The sequence below is a fragment of the Electrophorus electricus genome, chromosome 3 (assembly GCF_013358815.1).
Source record: "Electrophorus electricus isolate fEleEle1 chromosome 3, fEleEle1.pri, whole genome shotgun sequence".
In the NCBI taxonomy this organism is placed as follows: Eukaryota; Metazoa; Chordata; class Actinopteri; order Gymnotiformes; family Gymnotidae; genus Electrophorus; species Electrophorus electricus.
This window is the reverse complement of record NC_049537.1, coordinates 20,677,648-20,697,500: the sequence shown is the minus strand read 5'-3', so window position 1 is coordinate 20,697,500 and position 19,853 is coordinate 20,677,648. Positions and strand designations below refer to the sequence as shown.

At 49.1% G+C, this 19,853-nt stretch overlaps 1 protein-coding gene across 2 annotated transcripts in view; it reads left to right on the top strand.

Annotated features, from left to right (window-relative positions):
* The window catches only part of fam184a (family with sequence similarity 184 member A), an 80,458-nt gene that overhangs the window by 57,665 nt on the left and 2,940 nt on the right, over positions 1-19,853 (top strand). The window contains exons 12-19 of one of the 2 annotated variants that reach the window (XM_027001662.2): positions 1-36; positions 6,200-6,353; positions 7,221-7,348; positions 11,392-11,576; positions 13,061-13,207; positions 15,545-15,662; positions 16,129-16,233; positions 17,942-18,150. The exon at positions 1-36 is cut by the window's left edge and continues 177 nt beyond it. In XM_027001662.2, coding sequence (XP_026857463.2) covers positions 1-36; positions 6,200-6,353; positions 7,221-7,348; positions 11,392-11,576; positions 13,061-13,207; positions 15,545-15,662; positions 16,129-16,233; positions 17,942-18,150 — 1,082 coding nt within the window. The remainder of the gene's footprint in view (positions 37-6,199; positions 6,354-7,220; positions 7,349-11,391; positions 11,577-13,060; positions 13,208-15,544; positions 15,663-16,128; positions 16,234-17,941; positions 18,151-19,853) is intronic. The other variant, XM_027001663.2, reaches the window with a different exon arrangement.

Below are 19,853 nucleotides of genomic sequence, written 5' to 3'. Positions count from 1 at the left end.
CAGGACATGCAGGAGGCGCGCCAGCATGACCTCAAGGTCACCCCCCGAACACACACTCCGCCCGCACCGCCCGAGCCGTCTCCGTGCTTTCTTGCCATCGTTCCGGTGTCTCGCTCTACAACGTTACGCTTCATCTGTGCATGTCTGCGTTCCTGTGTCTCTGGGGGTTGTGCATTCAGGTCTATGTGCTGGGTCACCATGTGCTGAGATTTCAGGCCCACTTCTGTCTCTGGACTGCGTTTTTGGGCCACGTTCCGTTTTCCACTGTTGTGAATCTTCCCTCTTCGCTCCGGCTTCCGACGCTATGTTCCCTGTCTGCTGTGTTTTTAGGTCCTGCTCTGTTGATCTATTTTTCCGAGCTCCCTCTGTCCTGGTGTTTTCCCCAGTTCCAGTTCCCAGTGCTACCCTATAGCACCTAACACTACAGTCCGTACAGGAGTACTTTCGCCATCATCGGGTGAGATAATTACTAGGACATGGAGTCAGCCTTGCAAAACACCTCACTGCTTTCCATGCAGTAGATCCATGCAGGGCACAGAATGGCTGCACATCTCTCCTGCTGCTCTGTCCCAGTTCGGTGAGCTCGGCCCACCTGCCGTCCTCGGTCTCGGCGGGTTGCCCGGAGGACCATGGGTTGAGGCACGGGGCAGGGGCAGGCTGAGGGGGGCCTGCTGCAGGAACGCACGTGCTTCCACGGCAGACGGGATCAAAAGAAGGCTCCAACTCCACGCTGACCTCGTTAGGATTGTTGTCAGGCATATAACAGGAAAGATATGCAGTGCTAAGAGTGAGAAATGTCAGTACAGAGCACATGGGGGGGGGGGGGGTTCTTGGGGCGTAAGGGGTTAAATGCCGGGCACCAACCTCTAAACAGGAGCCTCCGCAGGGCCCTGTCTGGGAAGGACTGCACAAGTGCTGCTCAGACATAAAGTGGGGAAGAAAGGAGCACTTCGAACAAGTCCCAGGTTAAGGACAGCAGGAACGCTTCCCAGAACAGACTGGCTGGAAGCATCCGTGGAGAGGCCAGAGCTGGAAGGAGAGCCAGCACGGCAGAGCTGGAGATGCTCGTAAACTCTGCTTTTCGGTTTTTACGGCCGATCCGCCATCCTTTAAAGGACAGTGCACGCCCAAAAACGCAACGACCCCAAGCTTTGACGTAAACCAAAATCACAGGTTAAACATCTGTTTATTCTCCTGCCGGCACGTTAAAGCACCCTATTAGGCTTAATAGAAGCAAAAGTGGAAGCACAGGGGCTCGTGACATTCGGGATCTCATCAGAGCTCTGCTCGCTGAACCAGGGACACATACACGAGAAGAGAAACACAGTGATATAGACGCAAGCCTCCACTCTGGGGACACGTTTAATCGAGGTAGTACTTCGCGCGGCGTTTATTTATGGAGTTCTCCGCCAGCGGACCCGAGCGCGGAGGCCAGGCGTGGCTCTGCCCAGCTCCAGGGTTGTTCATATAAGTGCCTTTCTCCAGCTGCTCCGTCGTAATTCATCCGCTTTGTACCGGGGAGAGCCAAGCTCATCAGCTGAGCTTGTCTTTACGGCTCTCCGCTCCGGATCCAAGGATGCGCCAGCAAGCGCGGTCGGGTACTGCGTTTATCGAAGGGCTTAGCGGCGTTTGGTATGTAAGAAGGGGCTCTGCCGTGGAAGAACAGCCGCAGCTGCAGCAGGGCGGTGTTCTGCCTTTCCCTCCCGCCCCCTCTCTGGCCGCCAGTGCCAACTTCTGAGCTCCGCCCCCCCAACCAGGCACGCACGCACGCTCGCCGAAGACTCTGCGAGGGGAACTGCCGGTGCTTAGCCGGCGCTCCAGGGCTCGGTGGCAGAGACAGAGAGCGCGCTTGGGAAGGGAGAGCGGCCTCCCTGCCGCGTCTCCATGTGTCCCTCCCTGAGGCCGGCGTCCTCCGAGGTAGGACAAGATCGACAGTCGCCTCGGCGCAGACTCTTCACTACGGCACCCGGGAGGGGAAGCGTTTCACTTGCCAAACCCTGTGGCCCCCTTGGGCTTTTCTGCTGCTGACGTTCGGAAGCTCCTTTCGCCAGCTCCGGCTCATCTGGAAAAAGGCCAAGGGCCCTGGGAACCAGCCGTTGGCCTCCCCAAGGGGGTGTTTGGCAGCCTTGGCCCAGGAGCCCGAAAGGATCGCATATGGCCCAGCGAGCGAGCCAAGACGCCTGGGAGAAGAAGTGGCGCACGAGTTCCTGGCAGGAGCAAACCTCGACCCCGCAGCGCGCGAGCGTTCAGCGCATGCCTTCCGCTCCCCTCCTGCTGCAGCCGAGTGACTTGGAGAGGTCATAAAAAATGCATCAAGGCTTTCCACAAGCAGGAATGAAAACAGATTCACCCCAGACGTTTTTATGATTGAACAAACCACATGGAGTGTAGCCCTAAGCAAAGCTAATGTAGCTTCACGAGACACAGGGGAGACTTCAGGCACATGCCTCTGATACCCTTCGCCCCCTCTGTGCCAGACCGCTTCCCCTGCCCTCTTTCCCGTACGGATAATCAGTGCCGTTTTTCGAGATTTCTCGCATGCCGAATTTCCTTCTCTCCCGCTCCGCGTTCCGTGCGAGCGCTGCCGTGGCATTGGGAGTCGTTCACGAGTTATCACACAGCAGTTCATATCGATTCGGTTCTCATTACGCTTGCTGTGTGGATGCTGGCAAACTGCTTTTCTCTTGTGCGTACAGCCGGCAGAGGCGCTGAGCGCCATTTGCTCTACGCTGGAGCACGCTGTACGCCATCTCCACCCCGGCATACGTGCCGAGCGTGGGGGCGGCAGCGGACAAGGCCACTGGGACTGGGAATGTCTCCACGCCAGGTTCCCACATGTAGCCAAGCGGAGCGCTGACACTCTAGTAGCATAAGCAGAGGTGCAAATTGCGTCGTGTCTGTGGGGAAGGAGGCTAGTATCTTTGCACCGAAAATGCTGTGAAATTGTGTGTGTGTATGTGTGTGTGTGTGTGTGTGTGTGTGTGTGTGTGTGCGTGATTGCATGTGTATATCCTTGAGCAAGACAAATGAGTTAGGAACTTTGTCAATCAGGTTAAAAGCCACTTTCATGGGTATGAAGCCTTTGCTGTCGTATGTGTGTGTGTGCGTGTGAGTGTGGGTGTTTGTGTGGGTGTGTGTTTGTGTGTGTGTGTGTGTGTGTGTGTGTGTGGCCAGTCTCCTGATAGCTGTCTAAGTGACTGTCATGACCTGACCTCTCCTCTCCTACCTTTGTCTATGCAGAGCCAAAGCTGTACAGAAACCCATATATGCTTTTATTTTACACAGACCTATAGAACAAGAGTGAAAAAAGGGACTTCAAAGAAAGTAGCACATTCCTGTCCAGTGCAGTGAATGTTTAGCCATCACTAAGACCATCAATAAGACTGTTTACTTCAGTCATTACAAGGCCAGACAAGCCCCTCCTTACAGTGCTCCCTCTCTCTCTCTCTCTCTCTCTTTCTCTCTCTCGATCTCGGTTGATCTCCCTCATTTGTCTGTCACTGCCTGTTTCTTTTGGATGAGCCATCTCTGCAGCACTGCAAGGACATGCCGTTTGCAGCAGTGCCCTGTCCCACTGCTCCATGCAGCTCCTGTCCCACTGCTCCATGCAGCTCCTGTCCCACTGCTCCATGCAGCTCCTGCATCATTGGTCCATGCAGATCCTGCACCATTGGTCCATGCAGCTCCTGTCCCACTGGTCCATGCAGCTCCTGTCCCACCGGTCCATGCAACTCCTGTCCCACTGCTCCATGCAGCTCCTGTCCCACTGCTCCATGCAGCTCCTGTCCCACTGCTCCATACAGCTCCTGCATCATTGGTCCATGCAGCTCCTGTCCCATTGGTCCATACAGCTCCTGTCCCACTGCTCCATACAGCTCCTGTCCCACTGCTCCATGCAGCTCCTGTCCCACTGCTCCATGCAGCTCCTGTCCCACTGCTCCATGCAGCTCCTGTCCCACTGCTCCATGCAGCTCCTGTCCCACTGCTCCATGCAGCTCCTGCATCATTGGTCCATGCAGATCCTGCACCATTGGTCCATGCAGCTCCTGTCCCACTGGTCCATGCAGCTCCTGTCCCACTGGTCCATGCAGCTCCTGTCCCACTGCTCCATGCAGCTCCTGTCCCACTGCTCCATGCAGCTCCTGTCCCACTGCTCCATACAGCTCCTGCATCATTGGTCCATGCAGCTCCTGTCCCATTGGTCCATACAGCTCCTGTCCCACTGCTCCATACAGCTCCTGTCCCACTGCTCCATGCAGCTCCTGTCCCACTGCTCCATGCAGCTCCTGTCCCACTGCTCCATGCAGCTCCTGTCCCACTGCTCCATGCAGCTCCTGTCCCACTGCTCCATGCAGCTCCTGCATCATTGGTCCATGCAGATCCTGCACCATTGGTCCATGCAGCTCCTGTCCCACTGGTCCATGCAGCTCCTGTCCCACTGGTCCATGCAGCTACTGTCCCACTGCTCCATACAGCTCCTGCATCATTGGTCCATGCAGCTCCTGTCCCATTGGTCCATACAGCTCCTGTCCCACTGCTCCATACAGCTCCTGTCCCACTGCTCCATAAAGCTCCTGCACCACTGCTCCATGCAGCTCCTGTCCCACTGCTCCATGCAGCTCCTGTCCCACTGCTCCATGCAGCTCCTGTCCCACTGCTCCATGCAGCTCCTGCATCATTGGTCCATGCAGATCCTGCACCATTGGTCCATACAGCTCCTGTCCCACCGGTCCATACAGCTCCTGTCCCACTGCTCCATGCAGCTCCTGTCCCACTGCTCCATGCCGCTCCTGTCCCACTGCTCCATGCAGCTCCTGCATCATTGGTCCATACAGCTCCTGTCCCACTGCTCCATACAGCTCCTGTCCCACTGCTCCATAAAGCTCCTGTCCCACTGCTCCATAAAGCTCCTGTCCCACTGCTCCATGCAGCTCCTGCGCCATTGGTCCATGCAGCTCCTGTCCCACTGCTCCATACAGCTCCTGTCCCACTGCTCCATGTAGCTCCTGCACCATTGGTCCATACAGCTCCTGTCCCACTGGTCCATACAGCTCCTGTCCCACTGCTCCATGCAGCTCCTGTCCCACTGCTCCATGCAGCTCCTGTCCCACTGCTCCATGCAGCTCCTGTCCCATTGGTCCATGCAGCTCCTGCACCACTGGTCCATGCAGCTCCTGCACCACTGGTCCATGCAGCTCCTGCACCATTGGTCCATGCAGCTCCTGCACCATTGGCCAATGCTGCACCCCCAGTTCACATCACCCCACGGTTTCCTGTTTATTATTCCTCACCGCTATATTGTGTTCCTCACTCAACACATCTGCGTCTATAAAGAATAACAATAAAGTTGACTTTGAGTTTGACTTTGACTACTCATGCATCCGGAGTCTTAATACTCCACTCACATTTCCCCTCCCCACCCGTCTTCGTGGACCGGACAGTTGTTTGTAGCACCCGGTAGCAGCTTCCCAGTCCCATGCGTACATCTTCCCCGATCCAGACGGCTGCCGCTGCCCTCCCTAATCCGGAGTGACACAACACTTTTTTCTCCCCTACAATAAGCCTCTGCCAGTTCCAAAGGGCAGATATCCAAGTGCCTGCGCCAAGCCGCTGATACGCCTAAGTGCCCATTTATCGTAATAAAATTCCACTGATGGTCTGAGACTTGCAGGTCACCCCAGGGCAGCGGGCACATTCTGTCGTCAGTGCCGGCCAATCAAGGCAATTTGAGCGCCGCTGTAATTTTTGAGCTGCTTTGTTTCCACTAGTATTATGGGCTATCAATAAGAGTTTGTTCCACGTTTAGGGGGCTGATAAGAACTTTCTGAGTGTGCGGTTGTTTTTGTCAATATAAAATTGTCCTCACAATGTAGGAAAACAAAATAAAACAAATAAACATAAAATTACAAAGTTAACTAAGGTTTACCTGCCTTGTCAGGACCAGCAAGACAAATTGCTTTTTTTGTTTTTTTATAAGAGAAAGGTCAAAAACATTTATTTTTAGTTACGTTTAGGGTTAGGAGAAAGGTTTTACTAAATGTTTATGTAACAAATGTGTACATGGTGTATGTGTGTGTGTGTCATGTTTGTGTATATGCGCACGCACACCCGTGTGTATTTATTCCTGTGGTGTGTGTGTGTGTGTGTGTGTGTGTGTGTGTGTGTGTGCGTGCGTGGGTGGGTGGGTGGGTGTGTGTAGGAGCTGGAGGAGCGTCTCCGGCAGCAGCACCACCTGGAGCTCCAGTCTCTGAGAGAAGTCCACAGGCAGAATCTGGAGACGCTGAAGCAGCAGTCTGAGCAGGAGCTGCAAACACTTCGCTTCGAGCTGGAGGACGAGGGCAAAGCCATGCTGGGTGAGCTCCCCACATCCAGCCACTCCACCCGCTCCACCCCAACCCTCATGACCCTCCGGCTGCCTGAAGACTGCACTGTCTACATATGCCTACTCCATCACTGCAGAGAGGGCTGGGTCATTTTTTTCTAGCAGATGCATACAGTTGTACAGTGGGCTGAATGTGCACTGGTAAACACCTGCTGAAACACTATTCTGCCTATTATAATAATAATAATATCATTATAATAATAATATCATTATAACAATAATAGTTAGTTTTGGTTTGTCTGTTTGGGGTTTTGGGTGTTTGGGCTTTGGTGTTTTATTTTTTTTGCAATGCAGCTCTAATGGATATGCTCAAATTAATCCAAGCATGTAGGTTCAGAGTGCCACCAGAAAGCTGCTTGGTACAAAGTAACCGAAACAGAACTTTTTCTTTACTTGTTGAACTCATGTAGCACTGTGTGCATGGCTCCACTTTTTAATTAACACTATCAAAATGTTATGAAACTGTGGGGTTTTTTTTATTTTTATATATATATATATATATATATATATATATATATATATATATATATATATAAATAGCTTAGTATGCTTCTCAGACACCATAATGAGATTAGAGCAGGTTTTTTCAGAAATATAACCACGATTCTGAATCACTGTGCTGTGTGGAAATGATGGGCCTGTGGAAGGAAATTGCCAGTGCTGAAAAGAAAGCAATTGCTTTCTTTAGTTTTATGCTTAGAAAGTTGGTGATTTATGATTTGTAATACCGCATGGAGACTTTTTCTCTCTGTTTATTTTCTCCTAATCCCTCCTTTCTGCTTTTCTCTCTCCATCTCTCCTCCCCTCTTCTCCCCCCCCACCCCTCCCGTCTGCCCAGCCTCCCTGCGTTCCGAGCTGAACCACCTCCACGCGTCGGCCATAGAGCACCTCCGGCAGACCCATCAGCAGGAAGCGGCAGCCGCTAAGCAGGAGCTGGAGGACGCTCTGGAGCGGAGCAGGACACAGGTGGGCATGCTCTCTGCAGCCGGAGTACTATGTTCTGTGTTTTCATCACACACACACACACAAAAAAAAAAAGACCCAGCTTCACACGTACGCTTTTCATTTTTTAATGGCGACCACGTTTCTCTCTCTCTCTCTCGTTTTTTAATTTTTTTGCTCTAAAAATATACACAGCTACCAGCAGCTCTGGGGGCTTAACATCAGTACTGATATCTTATTGTGGAGAAAAACTAATTAATCATAGTCCGCCGTCAACCAGCTACATCAAACAAGAAATCCTCCGTTTCTTGTCCAGCTCCGCTTCAGCTAGGCCGCCTGCGGGAAACGTAAGAGCCACGCACCAGGACGGCTGGCTCGGGGAGGAATTGCACAGCTCGTATGGGGTTTAGGAGAGAGAAAGCGCACTCGCGTACGCACGTGCGTCTAAGCGCATAAGCACACATAAGCTGGAGAAGCACTTCACCTGCATTAGTCTGCACTTCAGCAGCCCAGCTTTAGGGGGCGTGGCCGTCTCACGGTCCAGAGGATGGGCTCGGCGGACAATGCGTCCAGCTGTTCTCGCCGCAAAGATGCGGTGTGTCTTTGACGTTACTAGATGAATGCGAGAACAAAGCTCCAGATCGCCACGCCGATGAGAAACATCTGGGCTGGGTGGTTGTTTTTATGGGGGGGGGTTTTAAGCCACACCACGGGTCTCTTTATTCGTAATATCCTTGTATATACACAGAGGTCTCCTGACGCTTGGGCCTGTGTTGTCTACACCCTTCCCACAAACAGTGACACATTGAGGGTCTAGGCAGCTTTGTGGCAGCTCAGGCACCCCCAACACACACACACACACACACACACACACACACCAGGACAGCTTCCCCACCCAACTGCCTGCTCCTGCATGCCATAATGTATTTGACTAGAATCAGAATGTACCTGTTGTGTTATATAAATCACCTTGCCACACTGAGAAGATTAGGAAGCGTTACCATAACACTTATATGGCCTGTAATTAAACCAGGTTGCTGCATTGCAAGCATACCCCTCTCTAACATTTTCTCTAGGCATCGATTTTGAGCTTGTATTAAATCAACGTGATTATCCTTTTTCCCCCCTGCAGTAAATCATGCACCTCTGAGATAAACACACGTCCTTGGATACTAATTCAAGCAATTTGCCTCTTCAGTTTCTTACTGCATGGGGCAGCTGGTGAGAGGATGGCAGAGTGGGAAAGCAGGAACAAAATCGTCCCATTCAGAGGACCTGTGTCACTCATCTCCCTCTCTCACACTCTCATTCTAATCTCCGTAGTCCCATATTTAATCTGTTTCTCTCAAACTTGTTTTCTTGCTCTCTCTCTCCCTCTCACCCCTTTTCTTTTTCTTCCTCTGTCTCGGTTCTTTGTCTGCTCATTTCTGTGTGGCCTGCCTTGTTTTTTTTTTTCTCTTTCGCTGTCTCCCTAATTCGCTCTCTCTCTCTCTCTTCCTTCATTAGTGCGGCTCTCACTGTTTCTCCCTTGTCCCCATTAATTGTTTCCCTGAGAGAGATGGGCGTGCGCGGCTGGCTTAACGAGCTGTGCGAGATTGGCCGGCCAAAGCCATAGCGTGAAGAATTGCGTCTTATCGTGATAACAGTCGTTGGGGCCATGTGGCCCCCATTGCCCTGCCACGGCGTACGCGCGACACGCTCGGCTCGTGGTCCCCCGTCCCTTGTGATGGCTGGCTCAGGTCTGCGGAGCTGTTTCTGAATGCAGCACGTCGTCCAGACAGACTCTCTCAATCTCATTACGTTCACATTTCTACCGAAGCCATCGACTCTGGCGTTAGAGGTCAGTCCGTTTTTCCCGTTTCTCGCTGAGCTGTGGAACGTTTTCCAGCTGCGAGCCGGACGTCCCTGCGTGGATCAGAGGAAGTACCTGAGCGCCCAAAGCCTCACTAAACCCTGCGCTTTTTCAAATGAGTGTCTGAGTACAAGGTTTCGCATTTTTATTAGCTCCTGTTTCTTGAATGCTGAGACCTTTAGGAGAGGGCTGTCCATAAACATCTGCACTCCAGAGAGGTCCCGCTCCTGCCCAGTTTTCTCTCTAACTCCCTCCCAAACCCCCACAAAATGTCTGTGCGTGTGTGCATGTGTGTCAGGGGACCGGGGATTTAGTCAGGCTCCAGTTGGCCCTGGCAGGCCCCAGCAGGTTGAGGTAGCCCCACAGCCACCTGCTAAGCAGCCTGCCAGGCGTGGGACAGCACTAGCAGCAGTCAGACTGCCCTCTGCGGTTGACTTCCCTTAGGACAAGCAGTGCTAACGACTTCTTTTAGGACAAATGTTGCTGACAGAGAACATATCCATGATGATGTCAAAGACTCGAAGATTTAGGTGAGATTACTAGCTTAAGACTCGAATGAAATGTTCCTCCCTCACACACACAGACACACACACTCACACACAGATGGACACAGAGTGAAGCATTTGGACACTCAGGAGAAGTGTGTAGCTGAACTGTAGCTCGCAGAGGTAGCAGGCAGCCAACCCGAGCTCAGGCCTTTACGCAAGCACAATTCCCTGTAAGCCTCAAGCTCCGTACATGCCTGTCTGAAGCATGCAAGAAACATTTTGATGTTTACGGTGGCTTAAAACTAAGCGTATACTGCTCATACACATTTTAAACCCACCCTTGGACTAAATAACATCCGTCTATGGAAATGCATCAAAAAATGTGTTTATGATCTGTATTCTGTGATTTCTTCATTTTATAAGCCATTTAAGAATATATATATATATATATATATATATATATATATATATATATATATATATATATATATATATATATATATATATGGCCATAATTGCAGTAACATATTGTTTGAAACAGCAGTTCATAACAGTCAAGAGTAATTGAAAAGTATTATATCAGTTTCAGCATCAATATTTTGCTTTCTGCCATCCAGACAGTAAAGAGCTCCAAGAAGTCTCCCCATGGACCACAGATTTTTTTTTAGCTCCAGACAGTTGACACAGTGATACTATTACTTATCTTATTGTGAGGCGTGAAATGATATTTTAACCAATATTCACTAATATTCATTCAGTTGGACGGGCGCAGTGTAATTTGTTTTAACCGAGGTCCGTTTGTTTTTGCGAAGGCGGTCATTCGCCGGGCTGCACAGCGCAGGAAGAGCCGGACAGAAGGCGTATAAAACACCGCAGCACCGCTGAAGCGAAAAATTTGCCTTGCAGATGCAGACCACGGCCGTTTTAATCTCCGTTGCCCATGTACGAGACTCGGCTGGAAATTATGGCCGTGTAAACTTAATTATCCCGAGCCGGCCGGTTCGGCTTTTGCGCTCCAAGTGACGTAATGAGCGATGTCCGGATCGTAATGGTGCTTAAACCAAATAAGGAAGCAGCGGCCTATGCCGCGTGTTTTAAAAGCAGCGAGGAGCCGTTGGGTTATTGTGCTTTTATTAGGTATTCCGAGCTGGGCTTTTTTTTTTTTCTTCTTTTTTTCTTACCAAGGGCTTAACAGCTGCTCCTAAAACAGGAATTTGCGCAGTTATATCAGCTGCCGTCCCTCATCTCGTCTCATTTCAAAAAGTGTCAAAAATAATTTGTGCACGTACTCGCGTCACCACGGGGTGACACTGCGTTTACTCAGACGGCGCTCGCGAGCCCCCCCCCCCCCCCCCCCCCAGCTCATGCTCGCTGCTCCAGCCAGAGGTGGTAGCGTAAACTCAATAACACCACCCCCACCCGCCAGCGCCGAAAGGGCCTGTAGGAGACCTCCTCACACTGGGCACCATGGCTAGCCCGCTGATGGCTGAGAGCAAAGACGCACAGCTAGCAGTGTTCCAGGTCTTCCTCGCAGTGCTGTGCAGGAGATCAGCAAGCCCAAACGTTTGAAAGGTGTCTTCTTTAAGGGTTCACATATTTATAGAAAAAGGACCAGCAAAGACGGTTCAAAATGACACACAGAGCAATGATGATTCATGCATGAATACATACATTCATACAGTGTTAATGCATTGTGTTGGGTGTGTGTGTGTGTGTGTGTGTTGCAGGAGCGGGAGCTTTTGACTTGTATCTCAGACCTGCAGGAGGAAGTGACCCGCAGGAAGAACCACATCGCAGATCTGGACCATGAGATCCACACCCTGAATGAGAACATCAGCACACTCACCAAAGAGCTGGAGCTCAAGGGCAAAGAAGTGCTGAAAATACGCAGCGAAGCCAACCAGCAGATCAGGTGCGTGTGTGTGTGAGTGTGTGTGTGTGTGTGCGCGCGAGAGAGAGAGAGAGAGAGAAAGAGACAGAGCATGTTTATATATCTCTATGGGGAACAAACGTCCCCACAAGGATAGGATCATCTGATATAGTCTGACATTTTTCACCGTGTGGGCATTGTGGGACCACCAAAGGTATAAATACTTTTTTACAAAAATGGATTACTTTCCTTTTAAAAACTAAAAGAGCCAAGCGCTTTATTTTTGGTTGCTGAGGTTAAGGTTAGGTGTAGGTGTAGGTGTAATATTAATTAGCTACAGTAATCAGTGAAAGGCCCCTACAAGGATAGTGTGTGTGTGTGTGTGTGTGTGTGTGTGTGTGTGTGTGTGTGTGTGTGTGTGTGTGTGTGTGTGTGTATATGTATGTATGTGTGGGTTTCACTGCCATAAAATATCGTCAGCCCTGTGCTCCATTCTGTTGTTTGTCTCACATCTCTGTGTTCCAACAAAGGTCTGTCAGTCATCCAGAATTTTCTACCATCTTCTTCATTTTCTTTCTTCATCTACCTGATCAAAAATGCAGCGATTGATTTTTTTTTTTTTTCCCTCACTGTTGTCTTTGCCTGGTTGTCACATTATCATTCAGAACAGCCAGGGGAGCTGCCAGTAATGAGGCTTGTCCATTCTACTCAGTCTTTCACTTTAGAATGGCGGACGGTTCAGTTTCATGCAAGCAAATTTTGACTTGAAGTGGCATTTTAGCTTTCCAAGCTAAACAAGTGCAGATGTTCTAAAATCTCAAGATGTTTGGGGTTAGTAGACCATTTCTCTGTGTCCATTTGTAATTTATATTGTTCTGTTAAGCTTTTAGTGTCAAGAGTCAATTTTTTTCATTCTCTTACACTTTAATAAAATGAAAGAAAAACACAAACAATAGTTTATTATTTTTATTTACTGAGCAGTAATGTATTTCTATTTTTGTGAAGCCCTATGCAAATGTTGGCTTAGAAAGTGCAGAGGTGTATTGTGTTCGTGTGAATGTGTGGTTATGTAGCTAATGTATGGATGTACCCTACCAAAAGCTGCTTTACTTCCAATTATGCAACATGGGAGCAGAGTTCTAAAAATAGGAGATACACAAAGAATGCCCTCTGGTCCCCTGTGAGGAACTAATCTGTAAGAGCAGAACCTGCTTTCTCTGTGTGTGTGTGTGTGTGTGTGTACATGGGCTTATGTGAACACTTTTATGTGAGCCTGTTAAAGGTGTAGGAATTATTTAATTTCAGGTGAGCAGACGTTTTTATGGGAGATGGGGGCAAATGACATGAATTAAATTTTAATGCAAGCACGTGTTCAAAGCAGGCACATGCTTCTGTAACCAAGAGCAGTGAAGAAAGCCCTGCAGACCTGCAGCTCCAAGCATGAGCTGACCAGAGGGAACAGCAGCACTCTGACGTGTGTGTGTGTGTGTGTGTGTGTGTGTGTGTGTGTGTGTGTGTGTTCTCAGGGCTCATGAGCAGGACCTGTGTAAGAAACATGAGAGGGACATGGCAGAGCTAAACGCACTGCACCACAGAGAGACGCAGAACATGCTCTCCGACTTCAACAAGGCTCAGGAGCTGCTCAAGGACAAAATCTCGGCCCTGCAGATCCTGTGAGTGCACACGGCAAGGCCGCTCCAGCATGGGCCCGTCTGGGGCCGCGCGTGGGGTTTGGGATGTAATATGTGCTGTTGGATGAAACTGGAGTTGATGGTACTGACACTAGGTCCAAGGGGTTTTAAATTTGATGGTGGGAGAGAGACAGAGAAAGAGAGAAAGGTCTATAGAGAACACTGCCAACCACACCTCCTCAGAAAACTTGAATATCTCAAATGCAGCACCCTCTCTGCTGCAAGCCTGTGTGTTTCTGTGAGAGCACACACACAAACACATCATCGGTGACATGCACGCTCATTCTTAAAACAGCAAACCATGAAACATTCAGTGACACTGCTGTCGCATTCTTATTATTTAGCATTAAACATTCAGAGGCAATGAATTAGAAACATAACAGCCATGCAAGAGTAAAAAAATCTTCTTGTTTTTATGAACGTGTCTAAGGGTGCGTTTGTGTGTGGGTATGTATGTAAAGATATAACATATCCAAGAGCCCTCGAAATGACTGAATAAGCTGGAACGTGTGAAATTAAACAGGTCTGTCCTGTGTGCTACCTGATTTTGACCTGCTGAGACACGATCTCTGTTGCTAAGTGCAATTCTAATTTCTCATTGCTATTTATATCTAGCAGCACCTGTAGCTATGGAAACCAAGGACCGTCTTAGAGCAGTAAGTAGTTTGTGAACAAACTGATGTCCCCTTTGGAGGACAGTGTGATAAAAGTGATGTGAACACGAGGGCAGCGGGTTGGTTTTGAATATTCCACTGTGCTCCTATAGGTACGTGGGCCCTCATAAGGTTCTAATGAGATTGTATACAAAAATCTTTTATTTGAGATTCCCTCAGGCGGTGTCAATGTCAGAAATACTGTGCGTAGGCATCTGATTTGGTTCTGCTGTTGTAGAGCACTGCCACCACACGTGGTCATCACAGGGTTCGATTCGGCATCCTGTTACCGCAACTCGTGACGTGTCTACTTTTTGGAGTGCCGAGCACTCAGTACCTAGGATTACGAAGTCTCGGCTAGCAACGTCTTAATGAGCAGCTCCCTCAGTGCTTCCTAACTGTGCCACCCCTGGCGTGCTCCAAGTAGCCCTATAATTACAGCTTGCTAATTAAGCCCATCGCACATCACTTCTAACGACGGTGCACCGTCCTCGGTGCAGTTAATCACCACAACAATCATTTTCCCCCCAAACCAAGTCCAACCCCAACCAGTGTTAAATTTAATGCGATTTTCCCCCCACATGCCGCTTGACCCGAAACTCTGACGGCGTCGGCCTCCGCGGCGTTTCGGATGTCAACCCATTACGTGGGAATGTGAAATCAGCAGTTTCGGTTTGTTTGGGAAGACCTAACCACAGAACCACTGGGCCGTGGGTTTGTGTACAGAGTCTCACCACAGTACATGTGTTGATGTAGGAGGTTTTAATCCAGTCCTCAGGGATCCAGTCCGTGTTTTGATTTTGTTCCGACTTCAAACACACCTCAGCGAAGTAGTCCAGGGCTGCAGATTACTGATTGCCAGACTTTTTAGGAAACGGAATACATCAAAAATGTGGAGCAGCTCGGGAGCTCTGAAGAACGGATTAAAAACCAGTGTTTTAGGGTAAAGATCCGGGGCTATGTAGATACTGTCATATCGCCTGGCAACAGGTGAATTCTACATGTAGATTTGAATAGATGGATAGATGGATTCATGAGACTAGCTATCTGGTCTAAACCAGCTATGAGATAATGTAGGAAAGGGCTTGGAATATATACCTTAAAACTGTCATTTTTGTAGAAAGTATGAAAATTAGGCCAGCTATTGTGCAACAGTTAAAGGTCTAGTTTCTTATACAAAAGAAAGTTCTCAAATGCTGATGATTAATGCTAGTGTAATCCTTGAGTTGGTCTGTCACTTAGGGAAAGTCGTCGATCGGAAAGGTGCATTTACAGGAAGCACTGCATGCCATTATGCACAAAGAATATACATCAGTAACCCAGACACAAAGCAGATATTGATTCACAATGGCTGTATTCACAGTGAGAATGACAGGAAATGTGGAGATTATAGGCTCACTGAGAGAGTCAGGTTATTCAGGGATGATTCTGTTTTTAATTACCGAAAGGTTTCTGCGCAATTAAATTGGAGATGGTGAAGTGGGCTGTTCCTTTCAAACCGATCGGAGGTGAATGGCTTTCAGAGAGCTCAGCCCAGACCTCTCTGATAATGGCGTCTGAGTACCAGAGACGTCAGACCATTCATTCGCTGAGACCCGACGAGCCCAGGCAGCTGAAGGCGTTCTTGCTGTGAGTGAGAAGAAAAATTACTCGCTGTGTTCCGCAGGCTGGAGGGCACAGAGGAGAAGTTCCGGAACCGAGAGAGCAGGCCGGAAGACCTGCAGATGATTGCCGAGCTCAAGGAAATGGTGACGGAGAGGGAGACCTTGGTCAAGAAGCTGGTGGTGAGTGTGCTGACGTCGGCGACCGCGCGGGACCCGCCTGAAGTGCCTGCCTTGAGCCTCATCACATCAGGGTTTTGACTACAGCCAAGAGCTTGAGTCAGACGCTGACTGATTTGTTTCCAGAACCATCTATATCATAACAAGACGTGTTGGCCAGGAATTGGTTTTGCAAACCTTTGGCTCCTAAGCTACTGGCAACAGGGATGCATTAAAATGTATAGTTTCGCTGTATTTCAGCAGCAGTTTACATAAAGTTTAGCCTATGTGGTTATGTAGTTTGCTGATACAGAGGGCAACTCTACCTAGGCCAGGAGGGAACACTCATAATGTTGCTTAATAATGAGTCTGTATCTTTTTCTTATTTTGCCTTGTGCTTCTTTAGAATCTACAAACTTAGTAAATTTATATTAGAAAGTCACAGTAACTGATGCCTCCAATATAACTTGGAATCTCCTGCTGTGCACAGGATGACAAAAAGTTCTACCAGCTAGAACTGGTGAACAGAGAGACCAACTTCAACAAAGTGTTCAACACCAGCCCCAATGTTGGTGTGATTAACCCTCTTATCAAGGTAAGACAACCTACTTTGTCACTTTCCTGTTGGCCAGTTCTAACACTTCTAATGACATGGATGGGATGTGATATGTTTGCCATCTATTTTTAATACACATACATGAAAAGAAAATGTATTGGACCCCATGGTGTGACACATGAAGAAATGTCATGTTCGCTTTGTAACAGAGTGATTTGAACTGAAGTTTGCTGGGGAACTGGTAAGATCATCACTACAACATTGTCTGTTTGCTGACAGGCAGGTCTGGGGGAACTGGTCTGAGTAATGCTCTTTGTTTCAGGGAACTTGGGCACAACACTCGTCAATTAGAAATGATGTATGTTTCCCTTTGTTGTGCGTTAGGTAGGAACATACAGTATGTAGCAGGGATTTCTTGCTACTACCAGGAAAAACTCTTCACTGTTGCGAGTTGCGCATGTATTGGCAGAAGAGCGCAATTGCTATAGATCTAAATAATGGAAATCGTAGAATCTTAGAATAATAGAAAATGCTATTAGTCAGTTTTCTGATTGGGAATTAAATTTTTTGTGTGGTCTCTCTTTTTTTCGGGGGGGGGGGGGGAGCTATTTTTTGCTTCATGACTAGTTCTTAATCCTAGCTGCTCTCCTGGGTACCATGTGTGTATGTGCCAGCATTCATTAACACATTGAGGTCTGCTGATGATGAAGGCACCTTAAAAAAACCAGGGAGAGGGCGTTCACCATGCCTTTCACCCCATCAACCCTTCACCTCGGTGTCCGGCCAAGAACACAGAGACGCAGGACTGAACTTGCGCAGAACACAGCTCTGTGTGTGCGGATAACGAGACCCCTGGCCACCCGCGGTACAGCTGAACGAAGAGGCCGCTTTAGCTGCCCTGCGTTTCCCCGTGTTACTCCCCAGTTTCTCAAAAGCACCGCAGCACGACGAGTGCCGCAGCATGCTAGAAGGTCACCTTGGACACTCTCTAACGGATCTGATGATCTCGCTGGGATGCTTTTGGGAAAGTGGGCTTTGACAAAGGACGAGGCTGTTTGTCCCATTTCAAAGTAGCTGCCGCCACCCCAACCCGGCGTACCTGTCTGCACGTGCGGGTGGTCGCCGTCACCTCCCATCCGTGTTCTAAATCTGGTCCCGCGCGCCCATAGCACTGCACAGTTTAGTGTTTATCCTCTTCCGGTACAGCTAGTTCAACTTAAGGGCTTGATGACTAGGGAAAAAAAAGCTAATAACTAACAAAAAGGAATGAAAGACTACCGATCCTGAGTTGAATCCGATGTACCAGTGGAGGAGGGACACTAAACTGTGCAGTGCTCTGGCCCTCTGCAGACAGATTTGAGTAACACCGTTCTATAACTTCCAATATCCGTGTCAGTGTCGGTGTTACATACGTGCGTAGGTGTACGTTTGTGTGTGTTCATTGTGTGTGTGTGTGTTTCCTTCCTGTTTAGACATCCAGTCTTTGCTTTCCAAGCCATTCTATGTCAGCACAAGCCTTCAGTAGCCTCTTCCTTTTGACGCATCTGTTTTGACTTATTTTATTTTGACTGGCTGAGAGTGTCTGTTGCTTCCGCCGCTGAGAGGTGCAAGCCTAACCATCACGTCAGTTTTGAATATAAAAAGAACTATCAGAGAGCGTCAGCCTATGCTCTTAACCAGAGCAGCTCTCCCAACTGCTGAAAATATATATATATATTTGTTGTTTTTTCTGTGTCCTTCTGTATAGCAAAAGCGAAAGAATGACAAATCGGCCAACCGATTCAGCAGTTCGCCCAATCTAAGGGCCAATGCGGAGGCTTCGGGGGCAGGGAGCAGCCAGCCCCAACCCAGTCGCCTCCAGCCCATCCCCAACTCCCCCATTCACCAGCTGGAGCTCAACACCAGCAAACCACTGCCCCCTCCGACCCCTCCCACCGAGTCCAAGAAATTCATGAGGTGAGCCACACCTCTCCACCACAGATGCCTCCATACCATACCTCTCCATACCACAGGCCAGCGGACAAGAGCACACCTACACAACAGAGCTCACTTTTTCTTATAGACCTCTCCTAAGATTACCTTTTTTTCCCAAAGCTCAGACTTTTCTAGAACTCGCTGATGTATCCCCATCTTTCATCTTTTTTTTTAGTGTCTTTAAGAAACTGGAAAGAATCCAATGTGGACAACCGAGGCTTGTTTTTTTTTTGTTGTTTGTTTGTTTCACAATTCCAGGCTCCTTTCTTATAAACAGAGAGCGTGAAATCGGGAATTACAGATCGAAAGTACCAATCACGTTCCTCTGAAACAAGTCATTAAGTAAAATAATGAATGCCTTCACCCAGAGCTTGGAGGAGAGGTCATGTGGGGATTTCTTCTCCATTAGTATTCCGCTGGAAGGACATGTTGTGTTCTGTTTTTGTCTGGTTTCTTGGGAGACACGCCGATCATGGCCTGGGAGACACAGTGTTGGTGAGGAGCGGATGGCCAGTACTGCTCTCTCCAAGGCTGCTGCCTTTGGCAAGTCAGTCGGTTCACATTCATGTTCTTTCCAGACAAGACAAAAAGGAGATGCTTTCAATGAAAGCTGATGCACACATTTGAGAACCATTACCGTTACTAAGCTTTGGCAATGGCGTTGGAATGCAAAAGGGAGCATGTGCCCCCCGCCCACCCCCCCACCTCGTCAGAGTGCACGCTGGGAGTCTTTCTGTCTGTGTTGTGGTTTGTGTTCTCTGTCTATGCTGGAAGTTATACAACATTACAATGTATTGTAACCAAAATCCAACTATTTCCTGAAGTCCTTGTAACTCTTCTTCTGTACTGTACTCAAGTCTGCGCTTTTGGGTCATGTATACTGTGAGGAAGAAATTGGACTCTGCTGTGAGATTTCATTTTCCACCGTGCACTGTGTTGTTGCTGATGTTGTCGTTTCTGCACTGTAGGTGCGTGTGTGTGTACGTGTGTGATCTTGTGAACCACACTGCATTTTGTCTACTCCTGTCCACCCGATAAATCCTCTCCATTTTCTTAAATAAACCTCGGATTTTGACTCCGTTCTCCGCTGCCGGGCATGATATTGACCGTGGGTGTGTGTATACGCATGCGCGGCCGCGCTTAGCCGATGCCCCGCTCGTCCCTCGACGCTTATTGTGCCGCCGGCTGCTTGCGACCGCCTGCATGACTCAATGAATGTGAACGAGGCGGAGCTGCCCGGGGGCCGGCCTGCTCCCTCGTGGGAAACCAGGCCCCGTCTCAGCGCCATGCCCCCCACAGGGCCCCTGGCTCTGACAGGGCCAAGGTGACCTCACCGCTGCCTAACGGGCGAACAGCCGTTCCCCGCATCCACACGCATCCTCAACCAAACCCCACCGCTGTGGCCCACCTGTGCCATTCTCCATGGGGTGGTGGGTCCCAGTGAATGCCATGTGCTTGAAATGCTTTCACCCATTATACAGTCTAGATTAACACCTGTGTATGACTAGTGCGTAACACTACGTGAAACGACGCTGTCACGTCTACCTACCGACATCTGTTACTTCCCCCCTAAATCACTTTAAATCATGTGAGTCTGCAATAAAAAGGAGGATGCGCCCGTACACGTCCAAACATGTTCCACCAAACAGCAGTAATGTGTTTGCCCCAGTAAAAACATGTGCGCT